This window comes from Labrus bergylta, chromosome 13, assembly GCF_963930695.1.
Source record: "Labrus bergylta chromosome 13, fLabBer1.1, whole genome shotgun sequence".
NCBI classification, from domain to species: Eukaryota; Metazoa; Chordata; class Actinopteri; order Labriformes; family Labridae; genus Labrus; species Labrus bergylta.
This window is the reverse complement of record NC_089207.1, coordinates 26,475,622-26,499,352: the sequence shown is the minus strand read 5'-3', so window position 1 is coordinate 26,499,352 and position 23,731 is coordinate 26,475,622. Positions and strand designations below refer to the sequence as shown.

Sequence of the window (23,731 nt, the reverse complement as noted above, 5' to 3'; positions counted from 1 at the left end):
ACTAGATAAAACACTTGGATAGATTGTTTTCGTATATTATTTCTCATGTTTTATTTGCCTTGTGGCCTAATGTCTTTCTGTTTAGTGACTTCATTTTTGTTTCCTCTAAATTACAAAATGAACCAGAGTCGGTACACTGAGAGGTTACAGTGTTATTAGTTTCTACAAAGACTCAAACAGAGAAGAGGTTCTTGGATTGAGTAGTTTAATCTCCCCATTTCTTTCCAGATTTTTGCTGTTTAAGCAGAACATCGACTCGACTTTGCTGTCCATACATTTGAAAATGTACACTCTGTGCTTCTGATCTTGCCTCTTGCAGACTTTGGGATTGAGTGAGCTCACTCATTTATTCTCCCTGGTTACATTGGCAGCCGTTGTTGCTATAGAGCCTCAGCAACTTGGTCACATTTGACCTGCAGTAAATAACTTACCACATGCGCTCCAGTCGAGCTGGAACTTTGCACTCTGTTTAATGTACAGCCAACTCATTTAGTATTCACCGCCTGAGAGTGTTTACTCTCTGCCTGTGTGGACGGGATGGTTTCTTTTTTTGTGTGTGTTTTTTTTTTTAAACAAACCAGCCTGCACAGGGATTGAAGAAATAGTGCAAAATAAACTTTATAACCAACTTCTCAAAGAAACCACTGACCTGTCTCTTGGGGGCCACAAACTTGAAAACTGGTCTTTAGTCATCTAATAAACTGTACATCTGTTAAGGGATTTGCACCTCTTAAGTACAGTATCATTAAAGTGTATTGTGCATTAACTAACCATTTATATTGTGGCTCTTTGTGAAAGCAGGACTTCCATTAGTTGAGTGTGTACTGGGCTGATGTTGTGCTTGTTGGGCACATTCTTCTATAAATGTGTGTTACTTCAAATGATAATTAACACAGGTGTTTATACAGTAAAGGAAGACTGGAAGGTTTTTGGGTTAATAACAAGACTGCCATGTTAGGTCAGCTGTTTGTACTTGAAATAATCGGGACTTGAAGACAACAGGGTAGCCTACATATATAGCAGGGGCAAAATTTAGCATCTGTCCCTGGGAAACCTATGCATGTTATTATAGAGTTTAGGCTATGTGTTAGTCCAATAGTATGTAGGCCTACACAGCTTGTATTGGAGGGCAATAGACAACTAATAAAGCTACACTTTTTCTCTGGAATGTGTGTGTTCAGTGTGCCAAATCAGGACTTTAGTGGGCTTGTGAATTATTCGTTAATGGTCCATACAGGCTGGCTGGTTTGTCCTTACATAAACTCTGGATAACATTCATCTAATCAGTGTACTTTGAACAATATGGCCCTATTAGAATTAGTAAGAGATGACACCTTCCTTGAGTTGGAGACATGACCAATGTGTGGACAGCAGGTGGTGTTATACAGAACCTGCTGCACTTAAATGGATGTACCACACACTTTCTCTCTGCCTCCCATTCACATGTCTTTATCAGAGGTCTGCAGCTCTAATCCCCCTTAATCCCAGTCAACAGAGGCGGAGCAAAACCACTCGTTGCGTTTCACAGTGTTCCTGTGGCCGCATTTAGTGCGAGGCGTTTGTGCGTAGAGCATGATGGACGGACCTGGTCGCTATGTGTAACGTTGTGTCTTCGTGTAGAGTAGTGTGTGTGTAAAAAAAGGTGCGTCTGAGGGGGGGAGCAGATGCGCCTCTTGCCATGACTTGTGCCGGGAAGCATAGCTTTCAGGCGGCGTTGATCTTTCTGTCTGTCGCCCAGCTGACTGCAGGTACAGTAGCTGACACATCCCACTCACTCACTTTGCATTACGATAGATAATGCATTCATACTGTACTGTATATGTTCTAATGGTAATTCATCAGCAACCATACCTACACATCCATCGGGGTTGAGAAAAGTTTATTCAGATGACTTTTAAAAAGCCACGATTGTAATCTCAGGAAGCTTTTTCCAACTGTATGGGTTACTTCAGCAACACCTGTAAAGTTCATTTTCTTTTGTCGGACACATTATTTGCTGCCAATGTAAGAAATGATCTGAAGGAAATATGAAGGTAACTCCTACAAACAAACTAAATCTAATGCCACCTGTAGGCTAGGTGTTTATCGAGCATGTTTTTGAAGTTGTTGTCCAAAATAGCTCACTTAAATAAACAGATCAGGCGTGTTGGTTTTGCAGATCTGCAGGCTACTTTAACCAAACATTAAAATATGCAGAATGTTGTAAAGTTCTAGTGGGGGTCCCTGGTCTGTGACGCTGCTTTTTGTAAAAAAACAAATAATAATAATAATAATATATATATATATATATATATATAAATACATTATAAAAAAGACGCTTCTGCCGCACACGTGTTTCTTTTGCTATCAGAGTAATAAACAGATAAGAAAAAAGGTTGGGACATTGCACCTACTGCTGTCATCTGGTTCATTGAATATTATGTCTCATATCAAGTTTGACAGTAAAAAGAAGATACACAAAGAAGGAGTAGCATTAGCCTGTTTGACAGCATGCTATGTGGGACTGTTATAATGTGTTACTATTGGGGTAAGAAAGGAAGTGTAAAAGACCAAAAGTTCTGATGGCCCGCTCCTTTGATACAAATTAAATAGAAATGCACTTTTGATGCATTCTTTTCTAAGGACTGGTTGCTTGTTGCATTCATCTTTAATTGAGCTGATTCTGCAGGCTCTAATTTGTGGCCAGTTTATCAGTTTTCTCCTGATAAGGACTGTTATTAACGTGGTATAAACATTACCTCACAGCACTTCACTTAATGGGTAAAACAGAAGAATAAAAATGTGTTAGACCTTCAAGGAAAAACAGTGAAAACTAACAATGAAATGATTACAAATGGGATGCATTAATAGCACATCAAAGCTCCACTTCCATAACAGTTTCCCTCCACTGTCAATAGTTAGACGTATGCATTTACTGAAGTGTTTTCAAACCTTCTTTTATGTATGTTTGAGTTTCAGAATCTTTAAACCATAACCTTTATGAAGTTTTATGGAAAGGTACTTAACCCATGTTTAAAACCTGGGCTAATGTTTGTCAGAGTGAGAAGGAAATGTATCTGTGAGATGTAGACGTGTGCAGGTAGGTACAGGGATTGTACAGTTACTGGGATTACATTTTAATCAAGTAAAATTACTGGTCTACAAATACGTCTGAAAGAAAAAAGTAAGATATAGATTTGTGTGTGTGTGTGTGTGTGTGTGTGTGTGTGTGAGAGAGAGAAAGAGAGAGGGGGGTACAATATGAATCTCCACTCAGGTTTACTCTTATCAAATGAACAGCTTTATGATGAAGTGCAATGCAACAGCAGACTATAGATTTAATGTTGTATCATTCATCTCGCTGTCATTCGTAGCATCTAAACGTATATAAATATATGAAGTCCACTACTGAAATATTTCATTATTTCAAACAAGGCCAACTGGTTGATTATGGCCACATACAAGCCATTCAGCTGGCCAGTTTCACATTGTTAATCAGTCTATCTTTATATGTATAGCATGAATTCATAACAAATGTTACCTCAAGACTTTTTATAAAAGAAAAGGTAAAAGACCTTACTCTTTGTTATATATGAAAGAAAAGGTAAAAGACCTTACTCTTTGTTATATATGAAAGCTTGGACCCTTTTCTTTTGGCTCAGTAACGGATGCTTTTGATAATTAAGCACAGTACATCACATTTCCAAAAATAAACTTAGTAAGTTTAAGAGAAATTACTGATTTTAAAAACTGATTTTAAAAACTGTTGAAAAAGTAAAAGTAACTGAAGCCTGTTTCAAAGTGTGAACCTAGTCTTCTTAAAATGGTATGAGCCCTTTTTGTATGATGTTAATGTTGTCAGCAAGCCCTGTGATTGGACCGCTGGAAAACATTGTCATTTCTGCATTTACATCACTTCTGGTATCGCCACTGTTTTCTAAATTCTGCTGAAAGAAGAACAGATTCAGAATTATTAACAGCAGCACAATAGTTTAAGATTGACCTAACATAAACAACAGTAAACCATGTTCAGTGTAATAAATGAACCAGTTAGTATTATTTTTTCAGCATGATACTTTTCTAATTCATATTGGTCTTTGTTTGATGTGTGGAAATCAGAATTCTTTCACATGAAGTTCTTTTTACAGCTCTCTACACAAACTAGGAGCCATCAAAAGAAATCTAGATTCAGGGAAAGGTTGCCATAAATGTGGCAAAAATACTTTCCAACCTGGAAGTTGCTTGGCAACAACTTTCTCAAGGACAGTGACATGATGAACTTTTGAACTTCTGTTATTCCCAAACTGAGCTATATCCATGTTTGGTCTCTTCGAAGCTTTTAAAGCAGATGACTGACTGAGTGTGTGTTCTGAAGCAGATTGCAGGAAGTAAATATTACAGTTTATCTCCATTGATTAGCTTGATAAGAAACAGGTCAGGTTGTGCCGTCCACACTACACATTTTTTGTTTAGTTCAAAACATGTGTTCAAAAAGCAAAGAACCTTCAAGCAGTGTTGATATAATAAGCTTTGTAAATGTTTACTGTACCGGCCATTTGGACCAATAATTACACATTTATCAATACTATGCTGAATTAATTAAACTTTCTTCCAAAACAAAAACTCACATTATCCACAAACTAAAATACCACACGTATCACAAGGACTGCCAAAATCACACACCAGTAAAGTTCCTCTGACCTGTTTTAACAAAGTCTTCACACAGAGCATAGATTTCTTTGATCATTAAACACTCATATCACCACTAATGTAGACTTAAAATGGACTAAATTGGATTCACATTCAGTATAACACAAATCACATTAAATGTTATCATAGCTGAAAAATGGATGGAGGACTTTTTTATAAACCTTCTTAAATACAATTTTTTGAAGGGAACTGAATTTCCAGTTGAGTAATATGGTCTTTTGTGCAATGGTAGAGGTGATAAGTTCAGCATTTTGGTGTTTGTGTAGGTGAATGATGGATGTGAGCTTTCCTTTGAGACAGAAGGATTTGGGAGATGATAGTTAGTAATTATATATTTCCAGAAGTCTTGGGTTGGTGTGCAAAAAAAAAAAATTGTGTGAATGCAGATGCCTGTGGTGTTCCAAGACTCGTTGGGTTCATATAACGGTGTCTGTATGAACCAGTAGAGTCTTGTGGAAGAATTAAATCCAACTGACACTTAGTGATGCGTTAGTTATACGTTTTCGAGTCCTTTGTTTTTTAGAGGTTTCTTTGTTAAGATATTATACGGTCAGAGACAGTTCTGGTCATCAAGAAGATGATATTGCAAAGGTGTTTCAATGAAATAAAAAATATTAGTTTTTTATTTCATAAAATGTATTTTTCCCAGTCTATGATAAAACAGTTATGGTGGAGTTTGTTGTCAAAATTGTGATGCAATGCAACGCAATGCAATATGCTAAGATGGGATATGATGCTATGCTATGCTATGCAATCCCATGCAACGTTATGTGATATGACGCCACACAGCATGATACCATACAACACAATACAACACAATACAACACCACCAACACGGTACATACCATACAACACGATATGAAACGATTACCCTACGTTACTGTTACTGTTACTGTATCTGTGCTATAATGCACTGTACCAAACCAAACCCAACCCAATCAAACACTTTAATCTCCCAGTTGGGAAATATGTTTGTTGAACAATAATAATAATAATAAAAATTAAAAATAAATAAATAATAATAATTAATAATAATAATACAAATAAAAAGTATTAATAATAATAAAAATAAAAATAATAAAAATAATAATAATAATACATGATATTTATAGAGTCTCAGGTACTCAAAGACACTTTTGTGGCACTTTTTGAGCTTCTGCATAAAATCCTAAAAAGTGTGTCGTTTTTTAAGTGCAAGCTTGCTTATCAGTCACGCCCAGTCTGATCAAACAAAGCATGACTGCAGCTCCAGGTGGAACACAAGATTATCTGGGTGTTAAACTAAGAGGCATTACTCTGGTTCCTCCACCATTTAAGAGCATGGGCCTTCTTACATAACAGGAGCATCCTGCTGCTAGACATCCAAACACCGCTGACCACCACGAGAGTCTGTCAATTACACTGTTTGTCTCATATTGTTTTCTCCACCCTAGAGAAATCAATGAAATGAACAGGTGTAATGAAAGAAAATATTAATCTATTTATCCTGTGTCCCAGGTCTAAAGTGTGTGTGCCAGCTGTGCCCCAACAACACCTGTGAGACAATGGCAGACGGCGCCTGCTGGAACTCTGTGATGTTGATTGACGGAAAGGAAGAGACGGTTAAATCCTGCCTGTCGCCTGCAGAGATGAAGGGCCAGGTCTTCTGCTACAGCTCCAGAAATGTCTCCAAGAGGAACTGCTGCTTCACCGACTTCTGCAACAATGAGACTCTGCACCTACATCCAGGTATAAAAGTAAAAAAATTTAACTTCTGCTACCCTTGTCTCCAAGTTAATTTTTTAATGAAGAATATCTAAGAAAAAGGAAACATTTAGCATTTCACTGAAAGAAATGGAGACATATAGATGCAAAAGAAAAGAAAATTGGATTCATCTGGATTAATCCTGTCAGACGGTCAGTTAATGTAACATTGCTCAGTAGCTACAGTGTTCATGCAACTTCACCAACAACTCAATCAGCGCTGGATTTCCCACTCATTCTGGCCCCGGCTAGACGAGGTAAATGCTGATCCTCCTAGATCCTGTGACATAACAAATCTAGCAGGAGCTATGGGGCGGCGGTTAGCGATCCGCCCCCCTCCCTCCCCTGATTTATAAATAAATACTTTGTCAGGCGTGTAGTCCTACAGCCAGTTCAAAGCTTCTCATGGGTCAGCTGGGTGTCAGTTGTCCTTAAAGTAGAGAGCATGTTTCTCTCACCTGTGGATATACAAATCAGTGAAAAAACACTTAGCATAATTTATGGATGAAACTACACTATTTTTAATGTGTTGTATTGTATGTGAATATATCTTGTTTGGCATATACTTTATATGTGTTTGAATTGAACCTTTAAAAAGAAAAGAATGTAAATCAGATATATGAAATTGTTGTCTTTGAGCTTTTCTAACACCAGTGAACTCCCCAGACTCTGTTACCCGCTAAATGCTTTCCCATCACCAGCTGTGGCTTGACTTTGCTAAATATTGTTTGGTGCTGAGCAGGAGCTGGTAAATGATGCTTTTCAAAGAATAACAGTCAGAAGAGCAGTTGATTTGCCCATTAGAAAAGAGATTTTCCCCATCATGTACATGGACATATTCATTAGTGAGAGTAAAGAAAGCCCCATTCTGTAATTGCACTATAATCCCAACACTGAGTGGCTTCTGACTAAGATTTTTCAGTGCTTGCAAACATGAATTCTTTCATCCAATCCTTCTTTCAATACTGGTTAATCTACTGATAAGTCCTTGTTAAAAGTTATTGTGTAATATATGCAGAGTATCATCACCTCAGAGGCCGGGGTTGAGAGTCTTTGATTTGCTCAAGAGATTATAATTATTCAGTTTATTTTATTCAGGATGATGAAAACTAGTAAAACAATGGAAACAGTGCGACTTTTTCAACCAGTAGATGTCGCCCTTGAGCATGAAACCACGAAGAACAGCTGTTTGGCGACACCTCCGCCACACCGCTCTTCTCCAGCGACACACCGCCAACCCCTCTCCCCTCACGTTTGCACAAAGGAGTTTTCAAATTGGAACGCACCATGATTAAGTACTCAGAGCTATGCTCAAGTGGCGTACAAAATCGTCCTTGTCTCAAGCTGCATTGTTGTGTTAGAAGGCTAATGGTAGCGCTCTTCAGTTAGCCCGTAGCTTCACATTGCATGTACATTTACACGGAATGACCTTGATCTAAAAATGCTAACTTTTTCAAATAAGCAGTGAGTACAGTATGGTATTCTTCTTTTCTCTGATGCCTAACATAAACAGCTTTTATACACAAGGGGATGAGCCGACCGGCCGTCCCGTCCATGTGAACACGATACAAACACAGCTCAGACAACATCACAGACAGCGGGACTCGGGCGTCACACTCATTGTTGAGGTCATTTTTGTAGGGCTCTGGCAGTGCTCCTCGTGTTCCTCCTCAAGCAAAGGAGCAGATACCTGTCTGGTTGATGTCTTTCTATGACCCTGTCCAGCTGTCTTGTGTAACTGCTGGTCTCCTGGTATCTACTCATTGCTCTTGAGACTGTGCTGGGAGATACAGCAAACCTTCTTACATGTACGACCACATAGGATAGGTAAGGATGTACTATCCTGGAGGGGCTGGGCTGCCTGTGCAACCTGATTGGTCTGCAGGTACTGCCTCATGCTACCAGTAGTGACAAGAACACAAGCAGAACTAGTGAAGAATCAGTCAAGAAGAATAAGGAGAGAGCAATTGTCTGTGGTCAGCACATGCAAAACCATTCCCTTTTGGGGGATTGTCTTGCTTTTGCCTCTTTGTCGTACCTGTTGTCACTTTCATTTGCACCAAAGTAGTTGAAATTGATTGACAATCACTGGTGCTTCATAAAGGTGCCCATACTATTTACTAACCCCATTCATACACATTCATAAGCCGCGTGCTGTGCTATCAGGATAAACTTTGGGGTTCAGTGTCTTGCACTTCTGGATTGAAGGAGCTGGAATTGAAACACCCACATTCCAATTGAATGATGACCAACTGTACCGCTGAGCCACAGCTAACCTAACCATCCTATTCTGGATTTACAATTTTTTAGTCTGGGTCACAAGGTTAAATTAATGTGGGTCATTTTTAAAATTCTGACACAAAATCAGAGTAAAAAGTTACAAAAGTTATTGTTTTCCTTCCAATGATTTGTACATCTAAAATTCAGATTACTTTGATAGACTATAGAGCCTAATTCCAAACATTTACAGAATAAAAAATATAAAGTCCTGTAGACTAGAATGCTGCTGATGTGGGTCAGGGCAGCACCCTGAGGCTGCGATGATGTTTACTGTGAATGAGGAAACCAAAGTGAATCTGTAACACTACTTTGCTAAATACCAGCATGTCAGCTTATTCAGTGTGGTATTTATTCAGGTAATACGTAAAGACGTTTTGTTCATCAGGGCTATTGCTCTTAATTCTATAGAGGCTTTAATAACAGAATGCATCATAGTCACTAGGGGAAGTCAAAGGCAGAGGTTTCTTTTCCACACTTGTAAACATTTATTTGGTGCTGTGTTGAAAGTAGACGTGGCTGCAGAGATTACATTCTTGACCCATGCAGAATCAGAAGAAAAGTTGGTAGGGTGTCTTTTGTCACTGGGTCAGGGGCGACTCTTGTTTTGCATCATATCTGCTGAGCTCCAGTTGGACATACTGCAGGATATGTATTTAGGGAAAAGGCTAAAAACTAATTAGGAAACTGGGGTTTATTTCACAATGTGTTGCTTTGCACACTGGACCATCTGCGGATGTTGCATGTTTGATTCACACTTGTGAGGACATACAATTCTCCAGGGATTTAAGTAGACTATAAGGCTACAGAGAAATAAAAAATCTTTTTTTTAGTTCATGTTTTCCTTGTCTGTATCATTACAATGATGACATGGCTATGTTGTTTCAAATATATTTAAGTTATTATAGAGCTATAGAAATCTGACTTCATCAAATTTAGATGATATCTTGCAGGGTTTTAGTATTTGAAGAAAAAAATAATTCTGGGTGTTTTACAGGTCCTGTCATCCAACTTTGATATTGCTTGTGCTGTTCACTGTGCACTATTCTGTCAGGAGTATTTGAACCACATATTATCCTTGCCCACCATCTCTGTTCATTTTGTTTGGGTCCAGGTTTCCATGTCCGCCCACACATGAAATGAAGGTCAGATAGAGAAATGCCAGGTCACACTGTGCATCCAAACCCACGATTTATTACATGGCCTCAACGTGTACCTGTTGTGGATCAGAGCATGTCACAAACTTTAAATTAGAAAGCCTGTTTTAAGATTTGTTTTTTCCTTTTTTAAGGAAAGTGAATTTAAACTTCAAAATAATGCTTCTATTTTTATGTATTATTTTGTATTAATGACATCTATGCACAGTGATGAAAATGTCTCCCGCTATTTTGTTTTATTGAGAGATGTGAATTGGAATAATCTGCCAAAAGTAGAAGTTCCATTTTTAACTTCATTTGAAGATTGTTGACAGGGTGAGGGCTTGATTTTGCTGAGCTTGTGTTAAGGTTATATTTCAGCTGAAGTTGTGTGTAACTGATAAGATATTGTGTAATTCAGACGATGAATTTAGCCAACAACATGTTTTCATAATTCAATGCAATAGCTAATAATGGCCACTAGAGGGAGCAACAATCATTTAGAGCTGAGTGACCTGTGCAACTTCGCTCTCATTTGACTGATTCTTTTGCCTGTAGAATTTGTTTAAAGCGAACTAAAATATAAACAATATTGGCTAGATCGTCATGCTGTATATGTGTGTGTGTGTGTGTGTGTGTTTGCAGAGAGGCCTTCACAAGAACCAGGATGGAGCAAGGAGCATCTCACTGTGGTCATCCTGGTGCCATTCTGCCTGTTGTGTGTGGGAATCCTGCTGGGAGTGTTTGTGGTGCAGGGTCACCGCTGTTACTACAGCAGAGCCCACAAGCAGGACCCCGAGGAGCCACTGGATGACCAGATGCTCATGTCACCCGACAAGTGTCTCAAAGATCTGATTTACGACATGAGCACCTCGGGCTCTGGATCAGGTCAGCTGCACTGATGAAACAGACTTTGATTCTTTCTGTGTCTTTATATGGAATAAAGGTCAAATGGAGGGATTGCATATGAATATCAGCTCACAATCATTGTTATGTGTCTTGTAGGTCTGCCACTCCTGGTCCAGCGCACTATAGCTCGTACAATTGTTCTGCAAGAGTCCATCGGGAAGGGTCGATACGGGGAGGTGTGGCGGGGAAAGTGGCGAGGAGAGGATGTAGCGGTGAAGATCTTCTCCTCAAGGGACGAGAGGTCGTGGTTTCGGGAAGCAGAGATTTTTCAGACCATCATGCTAAGACACGAGAACATCCTTGGCTTCATTGCTGCGGACAACAAAGGTGTCAGATTCAGATCAATTAACTTACAATTCAAAAGTAAAATAACTTCACATTACAGTTTTGAAATAAATGTGCCCTTATTAACTGTTTCCTTTCCTTTGTGCTGCAGATAACGGCTCATGGACCCAGCTGTGGTTGGTGTCAGAGTACCATGAGCACGGCTCCCTGTATGACTACCTGAACAGGTACACTCTCTCTGTGGAAGGTATGATCGTCCTCTCTACGTCTATAGCCAGTGGCCTGGCACATCTTCACATGGAAATCATTGGTACACAGGGTAAGGCTACATTATATGTATGCATGTGTCACTTCAAAAATATTTGTAATTTATTTCAATGGATAGCTGTAACTAAATATTTAAAGTTTTTGTTAGATTGATTTGTCCTCTAGTTTAAAAAATGTCATCATTGTCTCCAAGATCCCGAATTTATGTCCTCACATAAACAACGAGGATTCCCTGATGCAAGTACATATACATGTTTTGGCCTCAAACTGTATTTGTGTTTATCTTTTTGGTTGCAGGGAAACCTGCAATTGCTCACAGAGACCTAAAGTCTAAAAATGTCCTGGTAAAAAAGAACGGCACAGCAGTCATCGCAGATTTGGGTTTGGCTGTGAAACACGACTCCAACACAAATACCATTGATATACCCTCCAACTACAGAGTGGGAACCAAGAGGTGGGATTTTACTTTCATCACAAGGCATACACACACACACACACACACACACACACACACACACACACACACACACACACACACACACACACACACACACAGTAGGAAAGTAAATTGATAAGTATTCAAATGGTGGACTATCTTACAGTGAAAACCTTCAGTCTTGGTTAATGTATTTGAGGTGCTTGATTTCTGCTGGAGTAAACATGGCATTGAAATGTCTCCAAATTCAGCATTTGTACTTTTTTCAGTGCTATAAATTGACTACAAGCATGGAGTGAGCTGCCTATGGTGAACTCATAAAGAAAATCCAGTGGCGTTCAACCATGTAATGCACATGTGGTGCCACCAGCTCTCATTTCTAAAACAACAAACTCTTCATAAGCAGATAAATTAATGCTGCATGTGTATAAAGCATTAAAGTATCAGGACTGTTGTTGGAGGTTTGTCTCGTCTGGACAAAAGTTAAGAAATATTGAAGTTATTCTGCATCAGAAATAAATTAGTATTGATGCATGGAAGATACAACCAGCTATTTAAAAACTTAAACTTACATTTTTTGCTTATTGAATGGCTTATGAACACAGGCAGCAAACTTGAACCCTGTATAATATTTGGACTTTGGCGACCCCTTGTGGTAAAATCGGAGATCGTAACATTTCCCTTTAGATTGATTTCTTTGCAAAAGTAAATCCATAAATCACCAATGTGAGCCATCAGCTATTGTATTGGTTCTTACATGTCCCAGAAAAACAACATGTGAATGTCCTTACTGTCAGAGTGGTTGTTTTTGAGATTATTATTACTCTAGCTGCTTTAATTCACTGTCTCAAAAACAAAACTAACTCAAAAACAAATCTGTTGATTAAATATCCTAAGAAGTTGCAAAAACAAAACTAACTCAAAAACAAATCTGTTGATTAAATATCCTAAGAAGTTGCGTGCTTTTAGATGTGAGTAAGACTTAATCATTTTGTCCTTTGCAGGTACATGGCTCCAGAGATCCTGGATGAGACGATCAATATGAGCAGCTTTGAGTCATTCAAGAGGGTGGATATATACGCACTTGGCCTGGTGTTCTGGGAACTAGCCCGAAGATGCTCTGTCAGGGGTAACTTAAACACAAAACACACACATGCACCCCACTTGTTTTATATATTTATAGCAAAATGCAATTGCCAAGTAATCAGCCAAACTAGCCACTGATAGCATGCATGGTATATACCTTTATATTTGTCATATCCTTGCATTACTTGTATGACGAAATGCTTGAGCAAATCTCCTTTTCGTTACTTCTTTAGGACTTCAAGAAGATTTCCAGCTGCCTTATTATGACCTGGTGCCTTCTGATCCGACCATCGAGGACATGAGGAAGGTTGTGTGTGAGCAGAAACTCAGACCCAACATCCCCAACCAGTGGCAGAGCTGTGAGGTGAGACAGAAACATCCATCTCATGTTTCATCCTGTGAGATAGGTCTCACTGATATCACTCACACACTGTGTGTGTTTGTATAAAGATCTACAAAAACAATACAACATGCTCTATATTTAAAGGATACATCTGCTTGTTCACAGCACAGTTTTCTAATTGACTGTCTGAATAAGAAACCTGTAACATTGAAGCTCTTTCACTAGAGTTTGAAGAGTTTATAGGAGATAAGCTGTTCAGTGTTTTACTCTCTGGATAAAAGTGTACTGACTGCAAAAACCAAAGAAACAATCACCATGGAGTAACCTTACTGCAGGTTGTTGTTTCATGTTTTTTAACATTGCTAATGTTATATTAGTATGAACTAGGATGAACAGAGACAACTTCTCAACTAAAACAAGAAGGAGTCAGCTTCAGAAATCTCTTGTGATTGGTAACCTTACCATGAATGCACTACATGTACATGCTTAGTTTACTTTATCTCAGAGGTCCTCAAATGTTTCTGTCATGCCCCGTTGGAGGAGACATAACATAATGGTCAAATAAAGGGGCCAAGTTGAATACATAGAATATCAGAATCAGAATCAGGGTTTATTGCCAAGTACATTTTACACATACAAGGAATTTGACTTGGTGTGTTGGTGCTAAACAATTAACAAGGAAATAAAGCAGAACTAGCAACAACTTAAATAATACAGGATAAGAAGATATTACAATATATAAAATAGAATTTAAAAATGTAAAATATGATAAATAAAAATAAAAAACACAAAATGTACAAAAGGTGCAATGTAGGAGCATTGCACCTTTGAGAAAAAATCTTACAGTGTATGTAACTACTCACAGAGTGCATGTAAGGAAGATACATATCATCAAGATTGTGAACATTCATTTCCCTTTTAAGTATGTATGTGCAAACAGGAATCAACAGCATTGATTTACCATTTCTACTTATTGTTTCTACTTTAAATACTAACGTTAATGTTTCTCCAACATTTGATGCTCCTGTGTGATTTTGTACCTCTAAAGCATAGCACAACAGAGTGTTGAAATTTAAATCTGTTAGGCTTATTTCTTCGAGGACTAATTGAAATACAAAGAAAGCAGCGTGTTAAACGTCCAAATAGTTGATTTCTTAACATTAATCCCGCTTTTGACTAATAGCCAATCTTAGTTTAGGTTTTTTGGTGGAAACTTGATGTGGTCAGTCCGATTTCAAGGGCAGCCCAGGCCACCCATTCAGCCACGTTCCTGCTCCAATTCTCTTTGCACTTGTGCCCACAACCCGGTCACAGCAGTGCTGTTATTCAAAACAACAACACCCCCTCTGGTTTACTATTGCTTAAGAAAATGCCTTTACAAACAGTAGCTGAGATACTTCATGATGTTAAATCAGTCCTTTAAGAATTACCAATGGGAGATTCAATCTACATTTAAATGAGCTCTTATTGATGTTCACTAAAATGTAGGTTTATATTCATCAAACTGTCTCCTTGTTTATTCACCAGGCTCTGCGTGTGATGGGCAAACTGATGAGAGAGTGCTGGTACGCCAACCCTTCTGCTCGACTCACTGCTTTGCGGGTCAAGAAAACCGTGTCTCAGATTTCTGTCTTCAAGGATGTCAAAGATTAGCTTGATTTGTCGCCCAGCAGATCAGCACTGGTGCTGGCATCGATGCAACATTATGGACAGAGAGATGTTGGAAACAAACAGGGAGAAAGTTTTCCTCTGTAACTGCCTGAGACTGCCCTCTTCTGGACACAACCGCACTGTTCACCCTCAGAGAGAAGAGTCAGGTTGGTGTTTGGTGCCAAAGTATTAAAGGGGGTGTCTGAGGCGACTATGCACACAGACACCGTTAAAACAATGCGAACCAAAAAGATACACTTTTGGTAGAAAGAGCCATATGAGATAAGAATGTGTGTAATGTATGTACAGATTTTTTTTTACTACCTCAGAGATTTCAGTGCCCAAAGCTTAAAGTTGCACATTGTGATGTTTTTGTGCCATATCATGTAGCAGACACATTATTGCTTGTTAGGTAGTACGCTCGTTTACTATCAGATACGATTCTGGTAGGGCAGTTTTACTGGTTACAACTTCTTTAAAATGAAGCATACGCAGACTGCACATAATAATCTGACTTTTAAAGTACTTCTGCATGGTTATTATAGTTCAGTTGTAGGTAAATGGTTTGTCAGAAAAGTCTGTTTGCAGCAATGAGGAAACAGCAGTGCTTAGCTATCTTGACGTTATCATTAAGTTAAATAAAGTTAAGTGTTTTTTTTTTAACAAGTTTTAAGTGTTATTGTTGACTAACCATTGCCTAGATTGAAATTAGTCTGTGTTTTTTTTTTTTGGTCCAAATACCTCAACCATCATTGAAAAGATCACACAATCATTCAATATAAATGATTGGACTATTAAAGCTTAAACTATTAAACCTGTTCTTGGACTGTGCAGAATTATCCCACTGAGCTGTTTTTGATTCAATCAAAAACGGGATCCAGCCTCTGGTGTCACCTGCAGGCCACATTTTTAAGATCAAGACATTCTAGTGTTAAGATTTACAAAAAAAATGTCTCTCCTTTAACCGCCTCATGAGATCAGTAAAGTGTCTGAAGACTTAATCTGTGTTGTCTTGTTGTAGAGACAAGAGCTGCTCCCTGGCAGGTGAATGCACATTTGTTTTTACACACAGAAACTCCTTTAAGAGTGTGAAAAAAATATGTATTTTTTTATTGATAGAATATATGAATACACACTGGAACAATGTTCACATTATGAAAGCTGAGCTACTCGAATGCTCAAATCATAATGTAGGAAGAATTCAATATCAGTGTTGCTAACTTTGGCTCGGTTGGATTATTTTAACAGAACTCCAGACAGCACACGTTAGAAGACACTTTTTACAGCAGGTTCTCTATGTATTATATCATTATGATAAAAGCAACATAAGCACGTACCTGATAAAAAGGTCTCAATCTAGCCATGAAGAGACTTTCATAGGAAAAAATACTTCAACGTCATGGCTGATGTTGAAATACAAGAAAAGCATGGTCATGGGTTCACACACTCGAATGCTGCTGTCTGATGAGGCCTTCAAGACCTCTTCATAACAGGCTTATAGGAGACGTGCAGACAGGGACATCTGCACACCATGAGGGGCCTTTCTGCAACCACATGTGTTCAGATGAATCTGTGTGAATGTGTGTCTGTGTCTTTAAGAATATGTGAAATGAAAAATGAAGTACATAAGAAATGTAATTAATCAATGCACTGTTTGTGAAACAAGTTGTACTGGTGAAAACTTCCCATGTATCCCATCCATCATGCTCATAATAACTATACTATATGTAGCATCAGCTATGTAGCCTGTGGCTCTATCGTCCTATATCTGTACATGTGCAGGTCTTCATTTGTTTCTTTAATGATGAGATTACTCTGTCCATGATAACGACTTTGTGTGTTGCAGAACACCAGATAGGAAACACTAAAGACACATGTTGCTCTGCCTGTGACAATTGGAACTACTTCCATATGATTTTATTTTTTTGTATTACTTTTTGTCTAAAAGCTTTTTGTCTGTATGGTGTCATATCTGCTTCTAAAAAGCGTGAGAGAAAAGGGGAAAAGATAGCTTGAGTATATTAAAGATGTGTCAACCTTTCCAAAGAGGGGTGATCACCATGTGCAATTTCTGACGGGTGTCTTTTTTCTACATATTGTACATTATGAGATCAATATATATAAAAGATAAGTGTGATACTGCTTTCATGAAATAAGACATATTTTTGATTATATGAAGCTGTTGTCGCTTGGATTTCAACCTATTGCATTGTATCTGTTCTCTTGCACTATTTATTCTGTATAAGTGATATCAGTGGGTCAATAAATTATCTTTTTCACAGATTGTCTTTGAAGATGATGTGTTTTTTCTTTCGGTATGAAATCTCTTACACGGAAACTGAAAGCTCTGGACTTGATTTCCCGAACGACTTATCTAAGACAGACCTTTTTTATCCTCCACATCACACTTTCACCTGGCATGACATGACTCATCTCCGCCTTCTGTTCAACTGCTCTATTTGCGAGCACTTTTGATGATGCAGATTTTGTCCGTTATACAGAGGAAATACAGCTGTTACACTGAGGCCATCAGCACTTTGTGTATGAGTCAAACCTTCAACTGTGTGCTGCTAACTTGCTTTGGCGGTTTTTAGAAGTGCTGTTTGAATCACACAGAAGTGCTTACAAGAGGTTTATGTAACTTTCGAAAAGTGATAACACCAAGCAAAGAATCCAGTCTCCTGAAATCAACAAGAATCTTAAGTTTGGCCTATCTAAGAAAAGGTTATAGCATCTTAGAACGTAAGCAATAATGTAATGCAATGTTTTTCAGTACAGCTGACATATTGAGGAAACAATTGACGACACTGCACCAATGGTATTAAACTTTGTTGTGCTTTTTGACCTGGATCTTAGTTGAATCTGTTGAGCCAAGCTTTAGAACAATTAGTAGGCTTTCCTGTGAATCAAGTCAATCCATTTTTATTCATAAAATTCAGAGTCGTAACAAGTTATCTGAAGACACTCAACATATTAGGAGCAGACTGAGACACAACAATACCAATAGGAAGAGAAGAAATGTGGCTAATATTGGCTATAGCGACTTGAATAATAAAATAAGTATGAATAACAAAAAAAAATGGAAATGTGGATAAAAATATGCAATGTCCTTGTGAAACGGGACATCTGTGTTCCAGACAGTCCCGTGGTCTCTTTGCCAACCGCTCTGCTGAGGGTCAGCGGGGCAGAGGGGATTACTGTGAGGCAATCTGGAAGTTCAAGAGTAATTCATTTGGGTGCATTTGATTACAGTACTGAGCTAAAAAACAGAAAAACAAAAAAACAAAAAAAATTCTTAGAGTTTATGCTCCCCTTGAAAGCTGATCTTCTTGTCCTGCAGATCAAACAGTTCACCTTTTGAGGGCCTGGGTGTGGTAGTGGGACCAGGGTTTGTGCTCTGTGGTTCAGTTTTCTTTAACCCATCAGCCATTGTCTCCGTGACTGCCGGCCTGTGTGTTTGATTTGCCTTTTGATCCGAGCTCGTCTGATGCCTGCGGCCCAATGACCCATGCTGTGTGTTTGGGGAGCGTGACACTGGCCCAGAGCTAAATCAGCCCTTTTTGTCATGGCCCACAAGTCTCCCTGCTTGACAGCACACAGGACTCAGGTTCAGACTGAGGCTTAACCCATTGAGAAACTGAGAGTGAGAGAGGCGGGAGGCAGGTGCTGCTGGAGGCGCGAGGTGGCAGTTCCTCATGCATTGCTGATTTCTGACAGACCAGAAATCGAATCGCTCAGACTGCAGAAAAGGAAAGGGACTTTTTGAAGGGGATACAAAAAGGGGGAAAAAAAGCTCGAACATCCTTCTTGTTTTGCTTTCAGAAGCAGACAAACCCCTTCTCAAGAAAAGAGGGTCACAGAGTTAAAAGAGTTGAACAGGAAAGTGGGTACGTGAGGCTGTGATCTGCACAGGTCTACCACAGAGTCACATGATTTGAGTTTCCGCTTTGACACAGTTTTGCAGCACAGCAGGGCTCACAGTCATTAAGGAGTTGCTGCAGCAGGACAATGATGGTGCTTTGAGGACTACTCTTCCATACAAACCATCATGAATTTCAATGGACTTCAGCGCCAGGCCAGCCAAGACAATGACAATGTGGATAATAGGAAGAAGAGTTCCCTGTGGTACCGGCGCTCACTGAGGGGAAGCGGTGAGCGCCCCCGGCAGAACACAGGCTCTCTGCCCAGAGTGCGCAAGGTGAGACAAGAAAATCAGGTGTTAAATATTTATGAAATCCATTTTTGTTCTGCAAGTTAGATCACTTGCATAAAAAGATTACAACTGAGATTTTAATTTTCAAAGTTCAGCTGTGCCTTTAACTGTGTGACACTGATATATCAGGCAGGCCAAAAGCTTTACAACTATTTTAATCTTAAATTATGTGACTCACATATGTAACACTGTGGGATCAACATGTTTACATAAAGTGTCCTGTCAAGTTTAAACCTTAAATCATTTTTATGGTTTTAAAGAAGAACTCTGCATTTCTCTTTTTGCAGCCCAAACAATCCTACTCCACATCACTGGTTGATTATTCTGACCCACAAAGGTAAATATATCAAACTATATAGGGCAGCTAATCATATTGGCCAATGATATGCAATATAGTCTTATTGCATATAAACTTTTTTTTTTGCACAGGACCATAATTGTTCTGGAGAAGCAAGACAATGAAACATTTGGTTTTGAAATTCAGGTGAGTTTTTTTTTTTTACATTTTATATTCATGTAATTGAAGTACACGTCTTTTGCTGCCATGCTTTTTAATCTCTGCCTCTGGAGTTATTGGTTTCAGAAGTATTTCTTTTGTTTTGGCTTTTGTGACAAAGTCTTCTTTTCCTTGCAGACTTATGGGCTGCAGCTGAGGGACAGCTCTGCAGTGGAGATGTGCACATTCGTGCGTAAGGTGCAGGAGGACAGCGCTGCTGAGAGTGCTGGTCTGACCGCAGGTGAACCGCCCATATCCTCTACACGGACGCTTTCATACATGTGCATAGAGCCTGACCTTTTTGTACTTTTCTGATGTACAGAGGTGACAGTTATATTTCTGACAAGTGTTAAAGCTGTGATCCACCTACACATACCTGCACTGTTGCACACACACAATAGAAGGCCAGCTTGACTTCTTGTAATTGATGAGTTTCCTCTTTTTGCATCCTCATTTATTAAAGGCGATGTTATCATCACTATCAATGGGGTCAGCATTGAAGGATTGTCTCATGATCGTGTACTCCACCTGATAAAAGAATCAACAAACAGTCTAAAGTAAGTGACACAAAGTAACAACACTGCACACACTGTCATGGTGGGATGTAAACATATAGCAGAGGACATATTATGCATAGAAATAAAACTAAATTGTACAGTTCCTTTCCTAACGCTAACCTTAGACTATTCCACATTTTACAATTATAAAACAAGGTACAAGTTTTACAAGTTAAAATGCAATTTTTGTCTGCATTTTTACAGGAGCCCTGAGGGGACAATGCATTTTATTTTTTCAGTTTTCCCTTTGTGACAATTTCCAGTTGTTGTCTATAGATATCAACTACTTAATCTTGTATACCCAGAGTTGCAAAACCATTAAAAAAAAAAAAAAAAAAAAAAAAAAAAAATAGGTTCAACTAACCTCATTAGTGTGGGCTAGATTGCTAGGAAATGAACCCGCTTCTATGAGAAAACAAGAGTTGTTATTTCAAGATAACGAGAAAATGTAATCATGATCATGGGTAAACCAGCTTTATCATCCCAGAAATAACAGAAACATAATTTACGATGTTAAGAAAACTACTGGAAATGATTCGGTATCATGGGGAAATTGAGAAAATAGAATGTATGGATGCATGTCTGCATAGGGCCTCTGTACTTTTTGCCATCAACAAACTAAAGCAGTGCAAAAAGCAGACATCTGTTGGTTACACAAATACACTTAAAGTCAATCAGCTGCTTAAAGCACTTAAACACTTAAAGCTTTTCATGGTTATTTGTAAATTGATTTATTTTTTATTTTAGCTTTATATCTTCTCCATACCCTTTTAAGTTATTATTCTTTGTCGGCCCATCTCATGGAAGCTCAGTTGTAAAAATGAAAACATACAAAAGAGATCAGTGGAGGGAGGCACTGTCCGGTTTTTCTGATGGCTGTGTTTGAAATGATGTGTTGTTATCTGATTCAGGGTGGAGACTGTAAGTGGGACTGTAGTGAAGCAGATTGAGCTGGAGAAGAAGAAGAACCTGCTTAAGGTGCGTCTCTTTAAACCTTGCCCTTGTTTGTTGTTTGCATGTTAAAACTACATAAAACACACAAACCCAGCAGGTAAGGATTACAGAGCAACGTTTACATTTAAAATAGATACAAGAGGACCGTCACACAGACGACACTGAAATATTAAAATGTGAGAGTTTCTGTTCTGAATTTATAGGTAAATCTAGTTTCACTGGAAGTAAAACCCCAAATGTTTTTTGCCCATACAGCAATCGCTACGTGAGAAATTGGTGGAGCTGCAAGCGCTCGCGTTACAGGAAAAACGCCTCATGCGAGGTGAGAGAGCGTGCTCAGCTGTCAAACCACAGCCCTTCCTTTCTCATAACCATTGTCCTGTTTCTAAAGCAACACTGTTTGTGATGTGACATGAAGCGTACACTTCAGACTAATACCATAAAGGAGTTCCCCAGACAATTGAACACAGGAGCTGCTGACGAACTTCCTGCCTCAATCTTGATATGCAAATTCTTTTTGTTTTGTTTCCAGGTAACATGAACAGCAGCAGCCTCCAGCTCTCAGTGGACTGTTCGGCCATTCTGAGCTCCCCCACAGGCCGCTTTGGCCGCCGCTTTTCCAGTGACAGCAGCTTCAGGAGTGTGATGACAGATGACAGTGTGTTTGGGGACCTGAGCTCTCCCAGCCCCTGCAGTGCAGCAAGCACCACAAACGATGGCTGCTTCTTCTCCAGAGATTTCCCCACACTGGGCAGCTCCAGCAGGTCGTTGTCCAACTCCAGCAGCCACCATCACTATCATCAAACCCTCTGTCGCTCCGGCAGCTCCAGCTTGGCGTCCAGCAGCAGCTCGCTCTCTCCCTCCTGGGAGGAAACAAGGATATCCTCCTTGTTTGGTACCCTTCCCCGCAAAGGCAGGAAAGCAAGTGTACGCAAACACATCTTTAAGTTGATCCCTGGACTCCAGCGATCAGTTGAAGAGGATGAGCCAAATACTGTATAGTGACATGTTGCTCATATGCTCTGTTTTCTACCTAGTACTCTGGACTGACAAGGTTTCTCATGCTTCAAACAAGTTGAAGAAAGAAAAAGACACTCCTCATGAAGTGCTTCACCACACTTACATGTTTTAACTCTGCTGAGCCGTTTCAAGCCTTAGAAAAGAAGTGTTTGTATTATTGGACATTGTTGCACCCTTATCAAAGAGGACCCCGTTCCTTTAAGGTGAACCTGGCTCACTGGAGGGCTTTGGCTTTCTGCAGGTTAAAATCATTATAAATATGTAAAATTATTATCTTTTCAACAAGCATTTGACTGAATGTAGCCTGTGGGCAAAGATAGGTTAGGTATGATTGATGAGGTTATGTATGTCGCAAGCTTGGATATGAAACTGAATGACTGTGATCAGCATTAATGAATTCAGGGTGGACGGATGTACTGTAGCTGTATTCATGTAGCACTTTGAAATGTAAAATGAGATTATTATGACCCTAAAATAAAAAATACATTTTCAGTTACGAAGTTGTATAAATAGTAAAAAAAAGAAAAGAAGCTTTTCTGTCACGTAGAAGGCAGAACCAAAACCAAACCGTCTCTCAGTTTAGAAGGCTTCAGCTCATAACAGGATGTGGGTACGAGAGGTACTACTGAACTGTTTTCATTTCCAAAATTACTCTCACGATGTGTAGCACTTATTTACTGTGTTCACTCAGAAACATTGAAAAATTCTTAATTTAAAGAAATGCAACTTTGTGTAGAGAATGTAATTTTGTTTAAATGTGAAAACGTTTTAAAAAGCATAATAAACTCATGAAGTCTTTTAACCCACACGTGCTTTCCTTCAGTAACCACATAGAAATGCAAACTGAAGACATAGAAGTGCTGCAGGGTGTTTGTAGACATCACAAACAAACTGCAACTGTCTTTTTTTAGTTGATGGCACACAGGACTCAGGCCCACACTGAGGCTTAACCCATTGAGAAACTGAGAGTGAGAGAGGCTGCAGACACTGGCTGCTGGAGGGGCATTGTAGTTAATAAAAAATCTAAGGGACACTTTTTGTGCAGAATTAAAATGCCCTGATTTGAAATGGCAAATGAAAAACAGCATATTATTTTCTATTTGTTCCTTCACAGGATGAATCAGTGATGTACACTCAATTTCAAGTTGCAGATTCAACCAGATAGGGTGAGCTTTAAGCTTAAGATTTGGGTTGATGATGCAGGTATTAGACATAATTCATCCATAAAAAGAGGCAAATAATATGTTGGGTAATGCATAACAGTTGACAATCTAAAACGTGAGAATTGAAAGCCTACATGTTTCCTGTAATAAGTCTCACTTCTTCGGTTTCCGGCTGTTTCTGCTAAAGAAGGAGAAAGAGAGCTCACATTACAGTAAATTAAACCCTGTTGTACTTGATGCTTAATATTCACAAGAATTATGATGCTCGTGTCATTTTAACCATAAAAACCAAGAATGAGATGAGTTTAAAAAAAGGTAACTAGTTATTTTTTAAAGTCTGCTATCAGGAAGGAGATGAAATGGTTCAATGGGTTCATAAAACATCAGTTATGAAAACAGAGTTGTGTTGAAAGGCAGTTGTGGAAAGAGATTCACATCAATAACTGACCAAATATCAACCATGTGCTCTACCAGTTTTTCCAAAAACCTTGTACTAATATTAGTTGT

The 23,731-nt window shown here is 38.8% G+C and overlaps 2 protein-coding genes across 2 annotated transcripts; both read left to right on the top strand.

Moving 5' to 3' along the window:
- Positions 1 to 1,390: 1,390 nt before the first annotated feature.
- On the top strand, positions 1,391 to 17,105 carry LOC109997186 (activin receptor type-1C). Its single transcript, XM_020651576.3, has 9 exons — positions 1,391 to 1,748; positions 6,187 to 6,417; positions 10,491 to 10,733; positions 10,851 to 11,081; positions 11,191 to 11,358; positions 11,604 to 11,760; positions 12,747 to 12,871; positions 13,062 to 13,192; positions 14,699 to 17,105. Exons 1-9 carry the CDS (start codon positions 1,679 to 1,681, stop codon positions 14,822 to 14,824), a joined length of 1,482 nt encoding a protein of 493 aa, XP_020507232.1. The 5' UTR covers positions 1,391 to 1,678; the 3' UTR covers positions 14,825 to 17,105.
- Positions 17,106 to 18,512: 1,407 nt separating this feature from the next.
- cytip (cytohesin 1 interacting protein) lies at positions 18,513 to 22,863 on the top strand. The gene is made up of 8 exons (XM_020651565.3): positions 18,513 to 19,019; positions 19,322 to 19,371; positions 19,464 to 19,518; positions 19,669 to 19,771; positions 19,994 to 20,087; positions 20,999 to 21,065; positions 21,297 to 21,363; positions 21,574 to 22,863. Exons 1-8 carry the CDS (start codon positions 18,870 to 18,872, stop codon positions 22,041 to 22,043), a joined length of 1,056 nt encoding a protein of 351 aa, XP_020507221.1. The 5' UTR covers positions 18,513 to 18,869; the 3' UTR covers positions 22,044 to 22,863.
- Positions 22,864 to 23,731: the final 868 nt, after the last annotated feature.

Coding starts and splice junctions, on each gene's coding strand:
- LOC109997186 (XM_020651576.3), top strand. CDS start 1,679: ATGACTTGTGCCGGGAAGCATAGCTTTCAGGCGGCGTTGATCTTTCTG. Junction 10,734..10,850: donor CACCTCGGGCTCTGGATCAG/GTCAGCTGCACT, acceptor TGTGTCTTGTAG/GTCTGCCACTCCTGGTCCAG. Junction 11,359..11,603: donor GGAAATCATTGGTACACAGG/GTAAGGCTACAT, acceptor TTTTGGTTGCAG/GGAAACCTGCAATTGCTCAC.
- cytip (XM_020651565.3), top strand. CDS start 18,870: ATGAATTTCAATGGACTTCAGCGCCAGGCCAGCCAAGACAATGACAAT. Junction 19,372..19,463: donor GATTATTCTGACCCACAAAG/GTAAATATATCA, acceptor TTTTTTGCACAG/GACCATAATTGTTCTGGAGA. Junction 21,364..21,573: donor GGAAAAACGCCTCATGCGAG/GTGAGAGAGCGT, acceptor TTTTGTTTCCAG/GTAACATGAACAGCAGCAGC.